The sequence below is a fragment of the Cervus elaphus genome, chromosome 11, assembly GCF_910594005.1.
Source record: "Cervus elaphus chromosome 11, mCerEla1.1, whole genome shotgun sequence".
Lineage (NCBI taxonomy): Eukaryota > Metazoa > Chordata > Mammalia > Artiodactyla > Cervidae > Cervus > Cervus elaphus.
In genome coordinates, this window is record NC_057825.1 from 93,010,421 (window position 1) to 93,029,417 (window position 18,997).

The 18,997-nt window shown below is 45.1% G+C and overlaps 1 protein-coding gene across 1 annotated transcript in view; it reads left to right on the forward strand.

The window, feature by feature from the left end:
- Positions 1 to 14,613, forward strand: part of HK2 (hexokinase 2) — a 65,977-nt gene extending 51,364 nt beyond the window's left edge. The window contains exons 9-18 of the mRNA XM_043918477.1: positions 366 to 599; positions 1,691 to 1,995; positions 3,228 to 3,376; positions 3,650 to 3,769; positions 6,318 to 6,413; positions 7,269 to 7,368; positions 7,468 to 7,651; positions 8,935 to 9,090; positions 10,226 to 10,459; positions 12,378 to 14,613. Of these exons, the coding sequence (XP_043774412.1) occupies positions 366 to 599; positions 1,691 to 1,995; positions 3,228 to 3,376; positions 3,650 to 3,769; positions 6,318 to 6,413; positions 7,269 to 7,368; positions 7,468 to 7,651; positions 8,935 to 9,090; positions 10,226 to 10,459; positions 12,378 to 12,522 (1,723 nt within the window). The 3' untranslated portion in view covers positions 12,523 to 14,613. The remainder of the gene's footprint in view (positions 1 to 365; positions 600 to 1,690; positions 1,996 to 3,227; positions 3,377 to 3,649; positions 3,770 to 6,317; positions 6,414 to 7,268; positions 7,369 to 7,467; positions 7,652 to 8,934; positions 9,091 to 10,225; positions 10,460 to 12,377) is intronic.
- The last annotated feature ends 4,384 nt before the right edge of the window (positions 14,614 to 18,997 follow it).

The following is an 18,997-nucleotide window of genomic DNA, read 5'->3' on the forward strand; positions in this document are numbered from 1 at the left end:
GGGACAACATTCCCACTGTCCTGAGACGAGCAAACTCATATACACACAACTTGGCGTGTAAAGCCCCAGGAACAGGGCCTTGTCCTCCTGTAGTGTGTGCATAAGGAATCTTGGTTGTTCTCACTGGGGAAACAGGGGCACCTGAAGGACTGTGTGTATGGGGGCGGCGGGGGGGAAGGAAGACCTCAGCTTGTGCCTTCCTCGCCTCTTTCTTCACCCCACCCCTCCATGGGTGGGCAGAGCAGTGAGGTGGGTGTCTGCCTTCCCTGGGACATGGCACTTGCTGGGGCCGAGGGCTCTCTTTGTGGGCACACATCTTCCCTCCCACCGGCTATGGTAGCTCACATGCTGTTTCTGTCCCCCAGGGAGAAGGATGGCATCCGGAAGGCCCGTGAGATCCTGGTGCGGCTGGGCCTGGACCCAACACATGAGGACTGCGTGGCCACTCATCGGGTCTGCCAGATCGTGTCCACACGCTCAGCCAGCCTGTGCGCTGCCACGCTGGCGGCCGTGCTGCGGCGCATCAAGGAGAACAAGGGCGTGGACCGGCTGCGCTCTACTGTCGGGGTCGACGGCTCTGTCTACAAGAAGCACCCCCAGTGAGTCAGCACGCGGGGCCTTGCGAGGCCTGACCCCGCAGGGACTCTGCGTTGCACTGTGGGGGTGGCGGAGATGGACCACGGCATCGAGGTTCTTTGTGGAATGAAAGTTCCCTGCTGGGCAAGTGGGAGCTGGAAGTGTGTTTCCTCGGCATGGATGGAGGCTTTCCTCGGAGCTCTCCGGGCTTCTAGGGGCTCCTTTTTTGTACTTTCTCAGTTCCAGCTTTATCTGGCTCACCTGGGTATTGAATTAATCCTGCCCTGCCGTCTATGTTTTGATCCCTTGGTCATAAGTGCTTAAATATTCAAATCTCAGTTGGGACTTGAAAGATATTTTTCTATGGTACCCACTTAGCTCATCATTTTCACCTAATAAGAATGCCAGGTCAATGCCCTTCATTAACTGAAGGGGAATGTGGAGGGTCTCAGCCCTTCCATGCCCTAGGCTCCTAGTCCAGTGCTTCAAAAACTTTAAAGTGCACACAGATTACTAGAGGATCTTGTTAAGCGGCAGATTCTGATTCAGAAGGTCTGGGTTCAGCCTGAGATCCTGTGTCTCTAGTAGCACCCAGTGATGCTGCCAGCCCATGGGCCACACTTGGAGTAGAAAGGCCTTGGAGACCGTGGCTCCAAGCAGCCACCACACAAATCCTCAGCTGTTCAGACATCTCTGGGGTTCTTGGCAGAAATCAGCCAAAGAGAGGCCAAAGTCTAGAAGATCATTTTGACGTTTCTGTTTTTTGGGTCTTTCCTAGGCAGCATCTGCTGAAATGATGAAACATGAATAGTAGTTGGTGTCAGAATCACCTGAGGCTGATAAGTTGGGCAGAGGAGCTGGGGCCTGTGAGGAGGGGGTCTTTTTGGAGTTTGTGCAGGAGATGGTGGCTTCCCAGAAGGGTCCTTCCCTTTTCACAGGGTGGTTGTGGTTAAATATTTTGAGCTTTCATACAGTGACCCCCAACCTGGGAAAGAGTAGGGAGAGAGTGTTTAGGGTGTCATTTGGGCTGAGGTGGTGAGCTACTGCCCCAACCCTTTGTACCACTGGCCCTCCCTGTGGGCAGCCCACTCTTACACCGTCTCTGTGACTGCAGTTTTGCCAAGCGTCTTCACAAGACCGTGCGGCGCCTGGTGCCCGACTGTGACGTCCGCTTCCTCCGCTCTGAGGATGGCAGCGGCAAGGGGGCCGCCATGGTGACGGCGGTGGCCTATCGGCTGGCCGACCAGCACCGGGCCCGCCAGAAGACCCTGGAGTCTCTGAAGCTGAGCCGTGAGCAGCTGCTGGAGGTCAAGAGGAGGATGAAGATAGAGATGGAGCGAGGTCTGAGCAAGGAGACTCACGCCATCGCCCCTGTCAAGATGCTGCCCACCTACGTGTGTGCCACCCCTGATGGCACAGGTACGCAGCAGGGCCGCCACCCAGCCCACAGGGCTCAGTCACTCCAAGAGGACTCCCTCAGCCTTCGCATTAGGTGTTCAGGTCAGATTGTTGCACGTGCTTCTTCAGCTGTAGTACTGGGAAATTCTGGTGTCCAGTGAGCTCGACCAAGGTACTCCTTTGCTAAAACTCAACAGTGGTCGTAGTAAGTACTTAATGAATGCTTACTGTGTGTCCAGCGCTTCTCTAAGCATTTCACACATATTAATTCATTTAATCTTCAACTGTTAACAGACACTGATAGTTAATTTTGTTTGTCAACAAGCTATTATATTTTACACAAAGCCTAGGCACAGGGAAATTAAGGAACCTGCCCAACCTCACATAGCTAGAAGATGGTAGAGCTGGGATTCAGTTCTAGGCATTTTGGTTCCAGGGTTAGATCTTATAAGGTCAGGGGTTGGCAAACTAAAATCCATGGTCTAAATCTAGCCCACTGCCTATTTTTACAAATAAAGTTTTATTAGTACACAACCATGCCCATTTGCTTGCATATTATTTATGGCTGCTTTGTGCTACCAGGGACACGTTGTATTGTTGCACCCTAGTCCATCCAGGTCTCGCTCCTCTGTAGAGGGGAATGCAGTGCCTCCCTCTTGCAGCTGCCTGACGGTTGCATGGAAACTGTGACTGAGGCATGTAGTACATTGTGACTGTCCTACAAAGGAGGGTTTTCTCATTTAGAAAAATTTCCGTTCAGTTTTCTTTAAAGAGTTGGACTCCATTGTTCCTTCTCTCTTCTGTATTCTGGAACCTTATGTAAGGTCGCCTTTGATTTTGTACAGGTGGCATGTTTGGATATTTTGGAGTGTACCATATCACCATTTTTGTGTTCTGGAGCTCATTGTAATTCCTGGGATCCTGCAACTTGAATTCATTTGAGAACCACGAAGGAGCCAGGAAATCTCTAATCCTGGGGTCCTTATTTTCTTTATCATTAGGTGGAGCTTACTGTCTATCATGGAGAAGGAAATGGCAACCCACTCCAGTATTCTTGCCTGGGATATTTCATGGACAGAGGAGCCTGGCGGGCTACAGTTCATAGGGTTGCAAGAATCGGACACAACTTAGTGACTAAACCACTGTCTATTATCCCGAGGTTGTCCAGGCCTCCTGGGAGAGCTCCCCATTAGGGGAAAGTGACTGTCACTCTCTTTAGCCCAGTAAATTATCTTCCTGGGCTTATTTTCCAGAGAAAGGAGACTTCCTGGCCTTGGACCTTGGGGGTACCAATTTCCGGGTGCTGCTGGTGCGTGTACGGAACGGGAAGCGACGCGGAGTGGAGATGCACAACAAGATCTACTCTATCCCACAGGAGGTCATGCACGGCACAGGGGACGAGGTAAGATGGGCGCACCCCTGGGAGGGGCTCCAGGAGACTCCCCCTTCTCACCCTGGGGGACAGTGCTTTCTCTGCTTTCACCCGTGGTCCTGGGGAGGAATAGGTGGGTTAGGGCTCTGGCTGGCCTTACCTAAGAATGTGCCTGAGCTGGCATTTCTCTTGGGTAGAGGCCCAGAGCCGGTGTTCAGGCCCTGCTGGGTGCAGCCTGCCCTGGCCTGCCCACCCTCCCGCCCCCACCCACCACCCCACTCAGAGCCCACCTTCTCCTTACAGCTCTTTGACCACATCGTCCAGTGCATTGCAGACTTCCTGGAGTACATGGGCATGAAGGGTGTGTCCCTGCCTCTAGGTTTCACTTTCTCTTTCCCCTGCCAGCAGAACAGCCTGGACGAGGTAACAGTGCTTTCCCAGAGGGCTCTCCTGTGGGCTGTACTAACTTGAACCAGCCAGGGTTTTAGAGCAAGGGAGAAAGCTGACCCGAGAGGAAGAAAAGAAGGGCATTAGTGATCAATCATGGGGGAGGGCTTGTTGATGGGAATGAGCAAGTCAGAGCTGGTGAGAGTCAAGTAGGTAACAATCTTTGGGTTAATGATGACAATGCTAATAATATCAACAACTGACATTTTTAAAAAGTATTTTGTGCAAGGTACTCTGCTAGGTTTCGTCATTTAACCCTCACAGCAACCAGAGAAGGTAGGTGTTTGTGTGCCCATTTTGCAGAAAGGAAAACAAGGTCTACAGAGATGCCAAGTATCTTGCAGGTCATATAGCCATGATTTCATTCCAGTTTCTTGACACATGAGTCCATGCTGTCAGTTATGCTCAGCTGTTCCTGAGGCCCCTGTTTTGGGCTCAGGACATTTCATTCCATCCTCTGTTTGGATGTCATATTTCCTGAGTGTCACCTTTGCTTTTTATTCCCTGTCAGCTTGCCTTGGATGAGTGAAGCAGGGGATAAAGATCTGGTGCTCTCACAGCAGACCTTATGTCGCCTATGAATTTTGTAAACGCCTCCTAGGCCTCCCCTCTGAGAGTTAAATTTACCGTGTGCAATGCTGGCATAGGTCAGGTGTTAGAAGTCCTGGTAAAAACCCTGCCTAATCCAGTGTTTCCCAACATCTGTTAACATTTGTCCAGTGTTAACTAGTCTAGGATTGCTTTTAGTTTTTCCAGCTTCTTTGTCTCAACATATTTTTTTCAGTATTAATGCATTGGTTTTCAAAGCCTTCTCATTTGCATCAGTTTACCAAAAGTACTTATCAAACATGTATATAAATATTTATGTGATATTTAATGAAACATTGCTTATTATAACAGTCATTAGAAACAAACTAAGTTATTCAGCAGTTGGGAAGTAGTTAAGTCATGAGTCGTTCACTGCCTCATATTAACGACTAGTGTTTTGGAAGGAGTCTCAATGATTTGGGAAAACACTGGTGTTAAGACCAAAATAATATTTTTAAGAAAAGTATAATCTCTATAATACGAAATGTATAAAATGTGATTAATAGGAAGATAAAAAAATTCCAGTTTATATGCTTCTAGACTTCTATTGAAATATTTTTAACAGATTTTCAAGTATACTTCTTCTACTGAAATATTTTTAACATACTTTTCAAGTATAGCATGTATATATATATATGCTTATATGCATATATATATGCTTATATATTTATCTGGTGGCCCGCAAGACATGTCAGCTGTTTCTTTTCATGCCTGAATTGTAAAATTCCAGGTCATTGTACTGCATTTATGCCGTATGTTCTAAGTTTCTGTGAGCAGCAGGTGTTCAGTCTAGAACTGTGAAAGCTAAGAATAAGAGAAGCAGAAGCTGGGTTCTGTCTTTGTTCTCTCTGTAAGTTGGGTTCTGCTCTGCTGAGATCAGCCTGTTGAAGGGGACATCAGCAGGTTCTGAAGCCCAGAGGCCTCAAGCCGCCTGGCTTAGCTGGAGGCCACGGGCAGCTCTCCCCAGCTGCTGGGGCCTCTGCATGCCAGATTATTTAAGGACCATTTACAGTAATGTTATTTCAACATTCCAAATGCTTGGAAGTGCCAAACACAAAATTTCATCAGAGATGTCAAGCTAATTTGTAAACAAGAAAATCAGAGTGGTTTGGATATAGGCGTGTAAACTAGGTCGCTACTGAGATTGAACTTGGTTTTTCTGAGTTTCCTGGGATCTGAACACAGTGGGACTTGTGATGTCAAACTCCTGGGCTGTGAGAAACCAAGCAAGTCTTGGAGAAACCATGCCAGTGGGTGGTAGTGGGCACATGGCCCTTTTGTGGGTTCAGGCCTCTCAAGAGTGGTCTGGGCGTCCTGGATGCCCATTCTCTGATGGACTGAAGCAGCACAGAGGGAGCCGGGGAACAGTAAATGAAACAGTCCCCCATATTCCTCACATATATCCCTCATATATCTGCTCCTGAAAGGCCCTGTAACTCAGCAGGCCCTGTAACTACTTATTCACTTCGTAGTGGAGTCTGAAAATTCAGAGACACAAACTGACCCCTCTGTGTGATGTTCAGGGCAAAGTGTTTTTCCTGGTGAAGGAAACAGTTCCTTGGCAGGGGCAGTTGTGTGGTGCTTATGAGCCTTTCCGTTGGAGTTGGTGAGCCTGGGGGTGAGTGCCTCCTCTATTCCAAGCTGCAGGCCTTGGGCACTTTACTCCAGGGCCAGAGTTACCTGTAAAATGGGCATGATAATGATAAACTTTTCATACAGTTGCTGTGAGGATTAAATGGTGTAACACATGTGTTGTGCTTAGCCCAATACCTGGTGCATAGTCAGCCCTGCTAGTAGGTGAAACAGGTTCAGAATAACTTGTGGGTGAGGTGATTGGTTTTCAGAGGGCCTCTGATAACCTGTGAGGTTGACAACTAGAGAATGAGCCAAGAGTCCCTCTCTGATATCCACCTCCCTGCCCGTGTGTGATTTTTAGAGCATCCTCCTGAAGTGGACGAAAGGCTTCAAGGCGTCCGGCTGCGAGGGTGAGGACGTGGTGATGCTGCTGAAGGAGGCCATCCACCGGCGGGAGGTAGGAGAGGCGCAGCGTGAGGCCTGAAGGGTCTGTGGGTGCAAAAGCGGGGGGACTGCTAACTGCAGTGGTGTTGGTCACAGGGATAGTTATTCTAGTCCTTCAGCAGTTTGTGAGTGTCCATGGTCTGTCAAGCCTTGCTCTTGGCAACTGGGGATTCAGGAATGGCTGCAAGCTCTCGTTTGTAAACAAACCGTGAGCTAATGTCAGGTGCTTTTGTGCTATGAAGGAAAATGAATTTGGGTGAGGACAGAGTGAGTGGGGCTGGGGAAGTGCATTCTTTTAAATAGTATAACCAGGGAAGGTCTCTGAGGAGGTGACATTCGAGCAGAGCATATAAGCCCTGCTATATAAGCTTTCAGTTCAGTTCAGTTCAGTTGCTCAGTCATGTCCGACTCTTTGCGACCCCATAAACCACAGCACGCCAGGCCTCCCTGTCCTTCACCAACTCCCAGAGTTTACCCAAACTCATGTCCATTGAGTCGGTGATGCCATCCAGCCATTTCATCCTCTGTCATCCCCTTCTCCTCCTGCCCTCAATCTTTCCCAGCATCAGGGTCTTTTCAAATGAGTCAGCTCTCTGTATCAGGTGGCCAAAGTATTGGAGTTTCAGCTTCAACACCAGTCCCTCCAATGAACACCCAGGGCTGATCTCCTTTAGGATGGACTGGTTGGATCTCCCTGAGGTCCAAGGGACTCCGAAGAGTCTTCTCCAACACCACAATTCAAAAGCATCAATTCCTCGGCCCTCAGCTTTCTTTATATAAGCTTTATACACATCTAAATCTTCCTTGCAAGTGTCTGAGGGGCAATATTGTGGCTAATTTGGGGGTTGGGACCTGCTGTTGTTCTCAGGAGTTTGACCTGGACGTGGTTGCCGTGGTGAACGATACAGTTGGGACTATGATGACCTGTGGCTATGAAGACCCTCACTGTGAAGTCGGCCTCATTGTCGGTGAGGATTTGGGCTGTCCTTCCCCTGTGGGGTCACATAGCCTAGGATGGGGGGAGACGGTGCCGAGGGAGGCCCTGACTGACGTCTCTTGGTTGGCAGGCACAGGCAGCAATGCCTGCTACATGGAGGAGATGCGGAATGTGGAGCTGGTGGAAGGGGAAGAGGGGCGGATGTGTGTCAACATGGAGTGGGGGGCCTTCGGGGACAACGGATGCCTCGATGACTTCCGCACAGAATTTGACGCAGCTGTGGATGAGCTCTCCCTCAACCCTGGCAGACAGAGGTAGGCACCCAGCTGCATGTGGGCTCTGGTATGTTTATATCTGAACTGAACAGTGATGAGTCGCCCACAACAGCAAAGCGCAGGATGCTCATTCTCTTGAGATGTTAACAGGAGAGATTTCTTTGGAAAGGGCTTCTTGTCAGATACATCTGGGAAGTTCTGGGTTAAGTTCTTTTTGTCCTGCTGAACTATGATGGTCTCAAAGTCCAGTTGGGAAGACAAAATCACAACAGTTATGTTGCAAGGAGAATTGGAGTTGGTCACACAGGTTTTAGAGGGATGAAAAGATCAAAGGGGGTTGCTGAGTAGCACAGAAGTTAGTATACATGTAGGAAGCAGCTTCTACTGTGAGGACTGGACAGGTGAGATAAAGTGTTAAAGCCTAGGTGTCGGACTTCAGGAAAAACAGACAGTTGAACCACTTGTTGCATCAGGGTGAAGAAGCATTGCTGGGGCAGGGCAGGTCGGACCAGAAAGCGAACAGGAGCAAGGCTTTCTCCATCCATCCTGTGTGTAGCATCCTCTGTTGTCATACTGGACAAGGGGGCAGCCCCAGCATCACCAAGCCCTTGGTGTGGTGGGGTCCCATTAGGAAGAGGTTGAATGTAGTGTTTCCTAATTGGATTAACCAGGGACCATACTTCTGCAGAATATCCCTTGCAAACATTTGTCTATAGTAGAGGTCACAGATTAAAGTGCCTCCAGGAACCAGCCAGACAACATTAATGAAAGAAAACAGGCTGGAGTAAGACAAGATTAAGCGATGATGGAATCTTGGTTGAAGTTGAGAATGTTGATATTTTTAAAGGCACTATGCAGAGCCAGAAGACCCTCAAGCTATTGAGTAGTCATATTTAGTTCTCTTGCCAGTTTAGTTCTCAGCTAGTGCTAGTTATTTAAGCAATAAATGATTAGGTTAAAGAGAAAGCATGCTAAATTCTCAGCAACATCAGGGATTAAGATTCAGCATCCTACCCTTCTGGAAGTGGGGTGGGGTTTGGTGTGAGTTCCTTCTTGAGAAGTCAGGAATAAGCCTTGGAAGGAAAATGAACCCATTAAATGGAGTCAATTCAGGGAATCCCCTTGGGTCTCAGGACACATTTTACTGAACGCTATGAGTCAGTACATGTGGACGCCAGGAGTCCTGCCTAAGTGAGTCAAATAGCATTTCCTTTTCCACCAACGGGAATCTGTATGCTCTCTACCTTCTAATGCAGTGGAGGCTGGTCTGTCTCAGCACATCCTACACTTTTTAACCTCCATGAACGTTACCTGCATTGCAGGTTTGAGAAAATGATCAGCGGCATGTACTTGGGCGAGATTGTTCGTAACATCCTCATCGATTTCACCAAGCGTGGGCTGCTTTTCCGTGGCCGCATCTCAGAGCGGCTCAAGACAAGGGGAATCTTTGAAACCAAGTTCCTGTCTCAGATTGAGAGGTGAGAATTTAGGGCCTGGAGTAGGATGGACTGTATATCCTTTTCGTGGACAGACTAGCTGGGATTTTCACAGTTCAGGTAAGATCAGGGTGTGGCTTACATAAAGATCAGTTTAGGAGCTAACGTGTTTATATCTATATAGTGTTGTTTTAAAGCACTTTATGAACAGTTGGCATTTTAAGGGAAAATATGTGATATTTCTTGTGAAAAATCATGATTTTTTTCATAAACTGGATCAACCTGTGCAAAGCAGTATTGCTGGTTCTAGGCCAATTTCAAAAGTAGAAAGAAAGATAGCTGCTCACAGAATGTAAATGGGAATGCATGGCGGAAGATAACTCACTAAAGCACCTGTGCTTGGCAAGAAGGCTCTTCTTAACCGCTGGCTGCAGTAATAAGGCGACCAGGATCAAGTGGCATCCTGTGGGAGGCCTTCTTCCTCCAGTTTAATGGTGGGGGAGAGAAGTCTGCTCTAAATTAGAATGCTGAGTTTCAGAGCCTTCTGAAAATTAGCGCTGTGTCATTAATGTTACTCTCGGGCATATTGAAAAGCAAGAACCGGACAGCCGACATGAGGGGGGCCCTAAGTTATCTGCACCGGTAGACAGAATACTGTTCTAGTTTACATGTCTCTTTTTTTCTATAAATAGAGCACAAGTAGATCTCAGACTGCCCAGAGTGGGGGAGTAGAACAGGCATCTAATGTTGGTTGTTGGTGCTTGTCCTGCTGGCCTATGAACAATGAGAGACTGGACAGGAAAGGGCTTTGCAACTGAAAGCTGTCGTGTATTAGCATCATCACTGTCTTTGCTGTTTCCAAATAAGTGGAATCATGGCCAGTGAATTTCCTTTTGAGTATCAGTTTTGCAGCAGCAGTGTGCCCCTTGCCTGGGTGAAGTGGCAGAGGGGGCTGTTTCTTTGTGTTCCTGTCCATGTGGGCCAGTGTGATAAGCGCTAGTTCCTGAATTGAGTTTAAAAATGGAACCATCTCTCACGGACGGTAGCCTTTACCCCTAGCCCTTGGAAGTCCAGGTCCCCCAGAACTGCTTCTGATGAAGGAGCCAGGCCCTGGAGGGGCAAGCCTTCAGGCCCTCTCGGTACGTCACTGACCACTGGCCGTCTCCTCTTGCCCCAGCGACTGCCTGGCCCTGCTGCAGGTCCGTGCCATCCTACATCACTTAGGGCTCGAGAGCACGTGTGACGACAGCATCATCGTCAAGGAGGTGTGCACCGTGGTGGCTCGACGGGCAGCTCAGCTCTGTGGTGCAGGCATGGCCGCCGTAGTGGACAAAATCCGAGAAAACCGTGGGCTGGACACCCTCAGAGTGACAGTGGGTGTGGACGGGACCCTCTACAAGCTACACCCTCAGTGAGTGCCTGACCTACACTCTTCCTACCCATCTTTCTCCCACATCTCTTCATTCTTTCCCTGCTTTCCTTTCTCTCTCTCTTTATTTTATGGCAAATTATCGGACGTTCCAAAGAGTGTGTGTAGCGCATGTATTATAGTTTAAAGATTAATAACTAGAAGTAGGTCTGTGTTTTACCATCCAGCTTGGAAGCCCCCTGTGAGCTCCTCCCAGTTGCACCCTTCATTTTCCCCATCATGAGTAAGTGCTGAGGTGTAAGTCTATCACTTTTTTTCTCCCATATTTTATGTATGCATCTACAGTGTTCATTTTTACTTAATTTTTTTTTGGCTGCACTGAGCAGCATATGGGATCTTAGTTCCTGGACCAGGGATCGAACCTGAGCCCCCTGCATTGGAAGCGCAGTCTTAGCCGCAGGACCACCAGGGAAGTCCCAGTTTGACTTAATTTTGAATTTACCATAAGGGGACTCATATGGCATCTTTTCTTTTGTGACTGGTTTTTCTCACACTGCATGTTTGGTTTTTAGATGCATCAACACTGAAGTCTGCAATCATAGTTCATTAATTTTCAGGGCTGTAACCTTTGAGTGACTAAGCTATAATTTATCCTAATGATGAACATTTGGGTTATTTCTAGATTTTGACTATTACAAACAGTGCTTCTGCCAATGTTCTAGTAAATGTATGCTGGAAATCTGGAGCATTTTTTTCTATAGTCTTGGGTAGGAATTGGCAGATTATAGCCACAACTGTTTTTATAAATAAACTTTTATTGAAACACAGCCATGCCCTCCTGTTTGTCTGTTGTCTATGGCTGCTTCCAGCTATTAACAACAGACTATGTGACCCACAAAGCTCAAAGTGTCAACTGTCTAGCCCTCTATAGAAAAAGTTTGCCACCCTCATCTCTAGTATGGAAATACTGAATTCCCTTTTCTTTTTACTCCTTTTCCGGTCTTTGTCCATCTCTTCCCCCTTTTGTCCTCTCATCACTATTTCTCTTCTCCTTTCTTCTCTCACTTGCACATATTTTGAATAAATTGTTTTAAAATCAGGATATACCTCAGTCTCTTTCCCAAACAGAGCTGGGCAGAAGGTAGGATGGAGAGACCCATTGATTGAATTGTCACCTGTGTCACCATGATTGTTTCAAGGAGTTGAGAAGCTTGCCCAGAGTCCACAGTTAGTGCAAAGAGTGGACCCTGAGAAGTTCTAAGTTTCTCTTATTGATGTTCAGTGTCTTTGTGAAAACAGGAACCTCAGTCCCAAGTGAGGGTTGGGAGTGGGACAGAAGTCCAGCCACTAGCATGGGGGCTTGATGTTAGGACCTCTGTTCTCAGCTCTGCCAATGGGGAGGAGCAACTGGACCCTGCCTTTGTGGGCAGATAATGACAAATGGTCTCTTTCTCTACTCCCAAATCAGGAAGAATCTTTGATTCTTGTCATCTCCCAGCAACACCCTCCTAAGTCTGCTCCTTTTGCCTTTAATGAAATTTGGGGTCAGACATGAGTCTGATATGAGTTAATATCTCTGGAAAATGGAATATCACGTGTATGGGACTTGGTCCTCCCCTCTAGAACTGATAAACAGGCACTTCTGCAAGGCGTGCATAAATGACTGCTCTTTTAAGAACACAGCTGGCCATAATCTCAGGCTTTTGTCCTAGAGTTGAATCTTAACTTCTCACTTAGCTTCTCTTGCCCACTGTGACATAGAATTTGGGCATGTTGCTAGTCTCTCCAAACCTGAGTTTTCTGAAACACAATACATAGTGTTTAATATGGTAGCTATCATCCTCTTCTCCATCTCAATTATTTCTAGGTTTCTAGCATCACTTCTTAGGGCCCTATCTTTCAGGACACAAATCTATCATGACTAAGGTATTTTATTCTGTCTTCCTCCCAACTTTTTCAGCTTTGCCAAAGTCATGCATGAGACGGTGAAGGACTTGGCTCCAAAATGTGATGTATCCTTCCTGGAGTCAGAAGATGGCAGTGGGAAGGGGGCAGCTCTCATCACTGCTGTGGCCTGCCGCATCCGAGAGGCTGGACAACGGTAGAGCCCCTGCAATTGGAAGGACTTCCTCTGGTTTCCCTTCTTTCCTGCTTTAAATTATAAGATGCCATTCCCCTTGTGTCAGAAACAGACCGCTTGGCTTTTCCTTGCAGAGAGGACCTCATTGGACTAGGTTTTGTCTCTGTCTACTCATTGTAGAGTTTGGTACCCAAGCCTTGGCCCTCCTGAGATAAATACAATTTGAAGTAAGGATTTGTTCACACTTGTCACAACCGTTACCACAGATTTTCTTAAAACTCGAAAAAAAAGATTTAATCTTTAGTAATCCCCCTGGCCAAATTCCATGTCCCTGTATAATCCTACAGGATGGGGACAATAATAAAAAATATGTTTGCTTCACCTTGAAGCCTGACCGTGACATTTCTAGGTGGAAAGCATCCCCCAGCTTGAAGGTTGGTGCTATTTCTCCTCTCAGAGAGCTGAGAGGTTTCCACTGACTTGAGCCCGATTCTCCCATAGGCAGGGGGGAGGGGCAGCAATGGAGGGGAAGTCCATGGATAGCCATGTGGCAGCCTCTCTTCAACCTCATCTATAAGCATTTGCCTCGTGGTTTCCAGTGGGTGCTGTTCCTGGAATCAAAGCATCCTGCAACTGATCAAGCAAAACCAAAGCCTAGAGTCCTGGGAGTGGGTTCACAGGTCATCAATAAGCAGTGGACCTTTGGGAGCGGGAAGACTTTTTGGTCTGTTTTAAAATTTTTTCCTGCAGAAGTGGAAACACTGTATTTTCATTTTAATTTATATTTGAAATGTATTTAGTTCATGAAGTACATCTGCCCCTTCATCTTGACACTGTATGATCCTCTGTATGTAATGTATTTATATGTTAATTTGCTATGTCTATAAATACACAGGGTCTCAATAGATCAATGTAGTTAAAGGATGGAAGATGAAGATATACTGATCGGTTACTAGAAATACCTCATTCATCTCCAGGAAGAGAAGGAAAACATCATTAAAACGAGCGATTGGTCAAGCAGCTCCTCCTTTCCCTGCAGACTCAGAAACTTGGAAGGTGTCTGGGGATACTGTGAAGGAGGTTGGGACTATGGACTGAAGAAACCACACCAAATGGTTGCTCAGTCTAGAAACTTGTCTGACACAATATTACATGAGATATTAACAAAGGAAACGAATCATTTCAAATATACTGCTTAGCAATCTTCATTCTTAGGGCAGTTAGTAGTATTTTAAACCTCTCTAACAAGATAAAGGAAGCCACCAAAAATATTTGCAAAATGGTCTAATCGTTGATAGCAAACCAAAACCAAACTATTTGTCAAACATACAAAACTTCAGGGACAACACATTTGGTGGATTTGTACGCTTCTAGCAGATTTCACCCTGGGTTTGTTTTGTAAATGTTCTATAAGAGATATTGTCCACAGACTTCCTAGGCTGAGCTGTTTTTACAAGAAGTATTTATTTCAAACTGCTTGGCTGGAGAGGGGAAGGGACCTAAAACCTTCCTGACCCTACTTTTTAGAGTGCAGTTAATCCTGAATCTGAGAGCCCACTCCTGCCCTAAAATATTAAATCATTTTAATATTTTTATTAAACCTGAATACTTCATAATAAAGAGGGGAAGGCCTTTTAACAATGTTGAGTAGGATACAAGGATCAAAATAAAAATGGAACTACACAACTCAGAGAACCCAAATTTTGCACATTTATCAAACTTGTAGTGAGAACAGTGTCTAGATTTGTGTATCACTAAGGGATGCCCAAGAAATAGAAGTGAACTTTAACTTTTAAACTTGAAAAATTAGGCACCATCTATGAAATTGCACATTTTTAAAAGTTAGAGCTGTGTGTGTGGCTTCTAAAACGGAATGCTGGAAAACGCATTTTGAACAGTTGTGTTCCCACAGATAGGTGATAGTTCCTTGCTGACGCTGCTTTGCCTGTGTAGATATATTGACTCTCAATCTCTGACTGTGATGTGCTCAATAGCAGATCATCTCACACCCTTGAGCACTCAGTCTAGTGAAGATGTTGTCATGTACAATAAAGAACTAGTTCGATTAACTGTGTGATGTTAACTATTATTAATAAATTTTAACATTTTTCAAATATTCCACGTGTGATTCATGAGACTTTTCAAGAGTGCAGTCATCTTTAAAGCATATTAGTATTTCCTAACCCATCTGAGTAATTGCTGAGTGTTTTGATTTTGACTATACGTGCTTGACAGGCGTATGGCCAACACTTGGCCTTGATCCCAGATATTTCTCACCCCAGAAACACAGTGCCAATGGAATGGGGAGCTAGATGATTTTTCCTAGGCTGTGTTTGAGCCCCTGGATTTCAAGCACCGCTGAAACCATGGCTGGTGTGGCAGTCTGCTGTTTTAAGCAGTTTGGCTGAGATGAGGCAGAACCCTCAGGGACTCTGGCTAGACTCTGTAGGTATATATGATTCACATTCAAGATATAAAGCCCTTACTTATATGAACTCTAAAAAGTACTTGCCTCTATCCTCTCCTTACCATCTTTAAAAACCCTTTCCTTAATAAGCAAAATACAAACCTGGTAAATAAACTTCTTACAAGTTCTTAGTGATACCCACTGATGATATTGACATGGCCCTGCTTGCCAATAACTGAAAAAGGAGCAGATAAAGGCTAACAGAATAATAGATAGGCAGAACACAAAATTCAAACTTGCTAGTGGTGAAGGAAAAGAAATTAAAATTAGACCCTATTTTTCTGACTTCAAATTGGTGAGCTTATAGGAGCATACTTATATACAATTGGTAGAAGTGCAAGGTACAGTCATTTAGGAGAGGAATAGGCAATGTCCATTAAAAAAAACAGGGTTCTGTATACTTTTCTAGGAATCTGTGAGAGGAAATACACATAGTTGGAGACCAAGATTTATCTTTAAGGGTATTTGTGATTGCATGACTTAAAATAACAAAATAGGGGTCTGCCTAACTCATACCAGGATCTGGTCAGGAAGACAATCTACTACAGTTAATTCAAACAGATTTTAACACAGGGACTTGGTTACAGAGGTAATAGTAGAGCTGAGAAGTTCCACAGTGTAGAGGAGCAACCCAGAGATTAGCAACATCAAACATCTCCACTTCTATCCTAATGGCTGGGTCAGAAGCTAGAACCATAGAGCTGGGGTGGGAAGTGGTTAGAAATACCTGACTTCTTTCTAATTTTCTGCAGTGTCTCCCATTGACCCTACTTGTGAGGCAAATAGATTCAAGAGATTAGATTTGATACAGTGCCTGAAGATCTATGGACATAAGTTTATAAAATTCTACAGGAGGCAGTGATCAAAACCATCCCCAAGAAAAAGAAATACAAAAAGGCAAAGTGGTTGTCTGAGGAGGCCTCACAATTAGGGGAGAAAAGAAGAGAAGTAAATGGCAAAGGAGAAAAGGAAAGATATTTGCATTTGAATGCAGAGTTCCAAAGAATAGCAAGGAGAGATAAGAAAGCCTTCCTCAGCAATCAATGCAAAGAAATAGAGGAAAACAATAGAATGGGAAAGACTAGAGATCTCTTCAAGAAAATTAGAGATACCAAGGGAACATTTCATGCAAAGATGGGCTCAATAAAGGACAGAAGCAGAAGATATTAAGAAGAGGTGGCAAGAATACACAGAAGAACTGTACAAAAAAGATCTTCATGACCCAGAAAATCATGATGGTGTGATCCCTCACCTAGAGCCAGACATCCTGGAGTGCGGAGTCAAATGGGCCTTAGGAAGCATTACTATGAACAAAGCTAGTGGAGGTGACGGAATGCCAGTTGAGCTATTTCAAATCCTAAAAGATGATGCTGTTTAAGTGCTTCTCTCAATATGCCAGCAAATTTGGAAAACTCAGCAGTGGTCACAGGACTGGAAAAGTTAAGTTTTCATTCTAATCCCAAAGAAAGGCAATGCCAAAGAATGTCCAAACTACCGCACAATTACACTCATTTCACATGCTAGCAAGGTCATGCTCAAAATTCTCCAAGCTAGTCCTCAACAGTACATGAACTGAGAACTTCCAGATGGACAAGCGGGATCTAGAAAGGGCAGAGGAATCAGAGATCAAATTGCCAACATCCAATGGATCATAGAAAAAGTAAAAGAATTCCAGGAAAACATTTACTTCTGCTTCATTGGCTATGCTAAAGCCTTTGGCTGTGTGGATCACAACAAACTGGAAAATTCTTCAAGAGATGGGAATATCAGAGCACCTTACCTGCCTCCTGAGAAACCTGTATGCAGGTTAAGAAGCAACAGTTAGAACCAGACATGGAACAATGGACCTGTTCAAAATCAGGAAAGGAGTACTTCAAGGCTGTGTATATTGTCACCCTGCTTCTTATATGCAGAGTACATCATGTGAAATGCTGGGCTGGATGAAGCACAAGCTGGAATCAAGATTGCCAGGGGAAATATCAATAACCTCAAATATGGAGATGACACCACACTTATGGCAGAAAGCAAAGAGGAACTGAAGAGCCTTTTGATGAAAGTGAAAGAAGAGAGTGAAAAAGCTAGCTTAAAACTCATCATTCAAAAAACTAAGGTCATGGCATGTGGTTCCATCACTTCATGGCAAATGGGGAAACAATGGAAACAGTAACAGACTTTATTTTCTTGGCCTCCAAAATCACTGCAGATGGTGACTGCCGCCATCAAATTAAAAGATGCTTGCTCCTTGGAAGAGAAAGCTATGGCCAACTTAGACAGCATAGTAAAAGTCAGAGATATTACTTTGCCAAAAAGGTCCGTCTAGTCAAAGCTATGGTTTTTCCGGTAGTCATGTATGGCTGTGAGGGTTGGACCATAAAGAAAGCTGAGCACTGAAGAACTGATGGTTTTGTACTGTGGTGTTGGAGAAGACTCTTGAGAGTCCCTTGGACTGAAAGGAGATCCAACCAGTCCATCCTAAAGGAAATCAGTCTTGAATATTCACTGAAGGACTGATAGTGAAAATGAAGCTCCAGTACTTTGGCCACCTGATGCAAAGAACTGACTCATTAGAAAAGACCCTGATGCTGGGAAAGATTGAAGGCAAGAGGAGAAGGGGACGACAGAGGATGAGATGGTTGGATGGCATCACTGACTCGATGGACATGAGTTTGAGCAAGCTCCAGGAGTTGGTGTTTGACAGGGAAACCTGGCGTGCTGCAGTCCATGGAGTTACAAAGAGTTGGGCATGACTGAGGGTCTGAACTGAAGATGCTCAGAAGAAAGTTATCTCAGGTTTCTGCACTCAGAGACCCTATAATCCCCTGGGCCACCCATACTGACAGATTTCCCTCAGGCTGCTCCCTTTACAACTCCCACCTCCGTAGGGTTCCTCACCACTGGGGAAATCTGTTTCCTTCAAACAAATGGACAGTGCACCCAGGTTGTATCTGGCTTGGAAATAGCTTTTCCAGCCTCTGCCAGCTTGTCTTACCTTTCTCTTGCTTCTTTGTTGCTGCATTTTCTTTGGTTTGGGCCCCAGGGGCAGTAGGTTAGATTACTTAAATGCCCACTGCCCGTGCCCCGCCCCCCACCATTCAAGACATTTTCTAGTCTTTGCAAGGACCTTTCTTGCTTTTTTATTTTCTTATCACCTTTTATCCTTTTGCCCATTCTTCTCTAACAAGTGGCAATCATGTTATTGTATTGATGTGCAACTTATTTGTGTGTCTCGTGTGCGTGATTTTTAATTTATAAAATGCTATTGGCTAAAAAAAAATCACTTTTTGCCTAAAACAAAACAAAACTCATGGATGCTGCTATTGTGCATTTGAGTCATTACTTCCAGTTACTGCATAAAAATCCTATTGTGTGCTTTCCCCCCTGTGCTCCCAGTAATAGACTTGTGGATTGACTCAGCCCAGCTATACAAACATCACTGCAACCAGCAGCTTTGCACATTAATTATCTTTGTAATTATTTCTCTGGGCATGTACCCACCCAGGAGCAGGAGAGCTGGATCATATGTTGTGTATTTGCTTAATTTGATCCTGTCTTGCCAAATTACTCTTCTAAAAGGCTACCCCCAGCCATTAATAACCCTAATGGCAAATTATCTTGTTCTCTACATTTTATTAATGTGCTTAGTATAAAGTGAGATAATATGATTGTTTTAATTTACATTTCTCCACTATGACTTTCAACAACTCTATTTATGTTTCCTTCAGTTAATAGCCTGGTCATTTTCCTTGCTGATTTTTCAACCAGGGTTCTTTCTTTTCTTTTGCTGATTTGCTGGAGTCTCTTATTTAATCTAGATTATCAGTCCCTTATTGGCTTCAGGTATTGAATGTAATTTCTCCCAATCTATTAATTTTGTCCACTGTATTTTTTGTTGACTAGGAATCCTTTCTTTTGGAAAAACCAAACCCATCAATTCTTTTTTACTTTATGTTTTATAACTTTGACCTTTCTCACCCTTATCCCATTAATATTGTCTTCTATTAAAGTTATTAATAGTTTTACTTTTTTTTAAGGG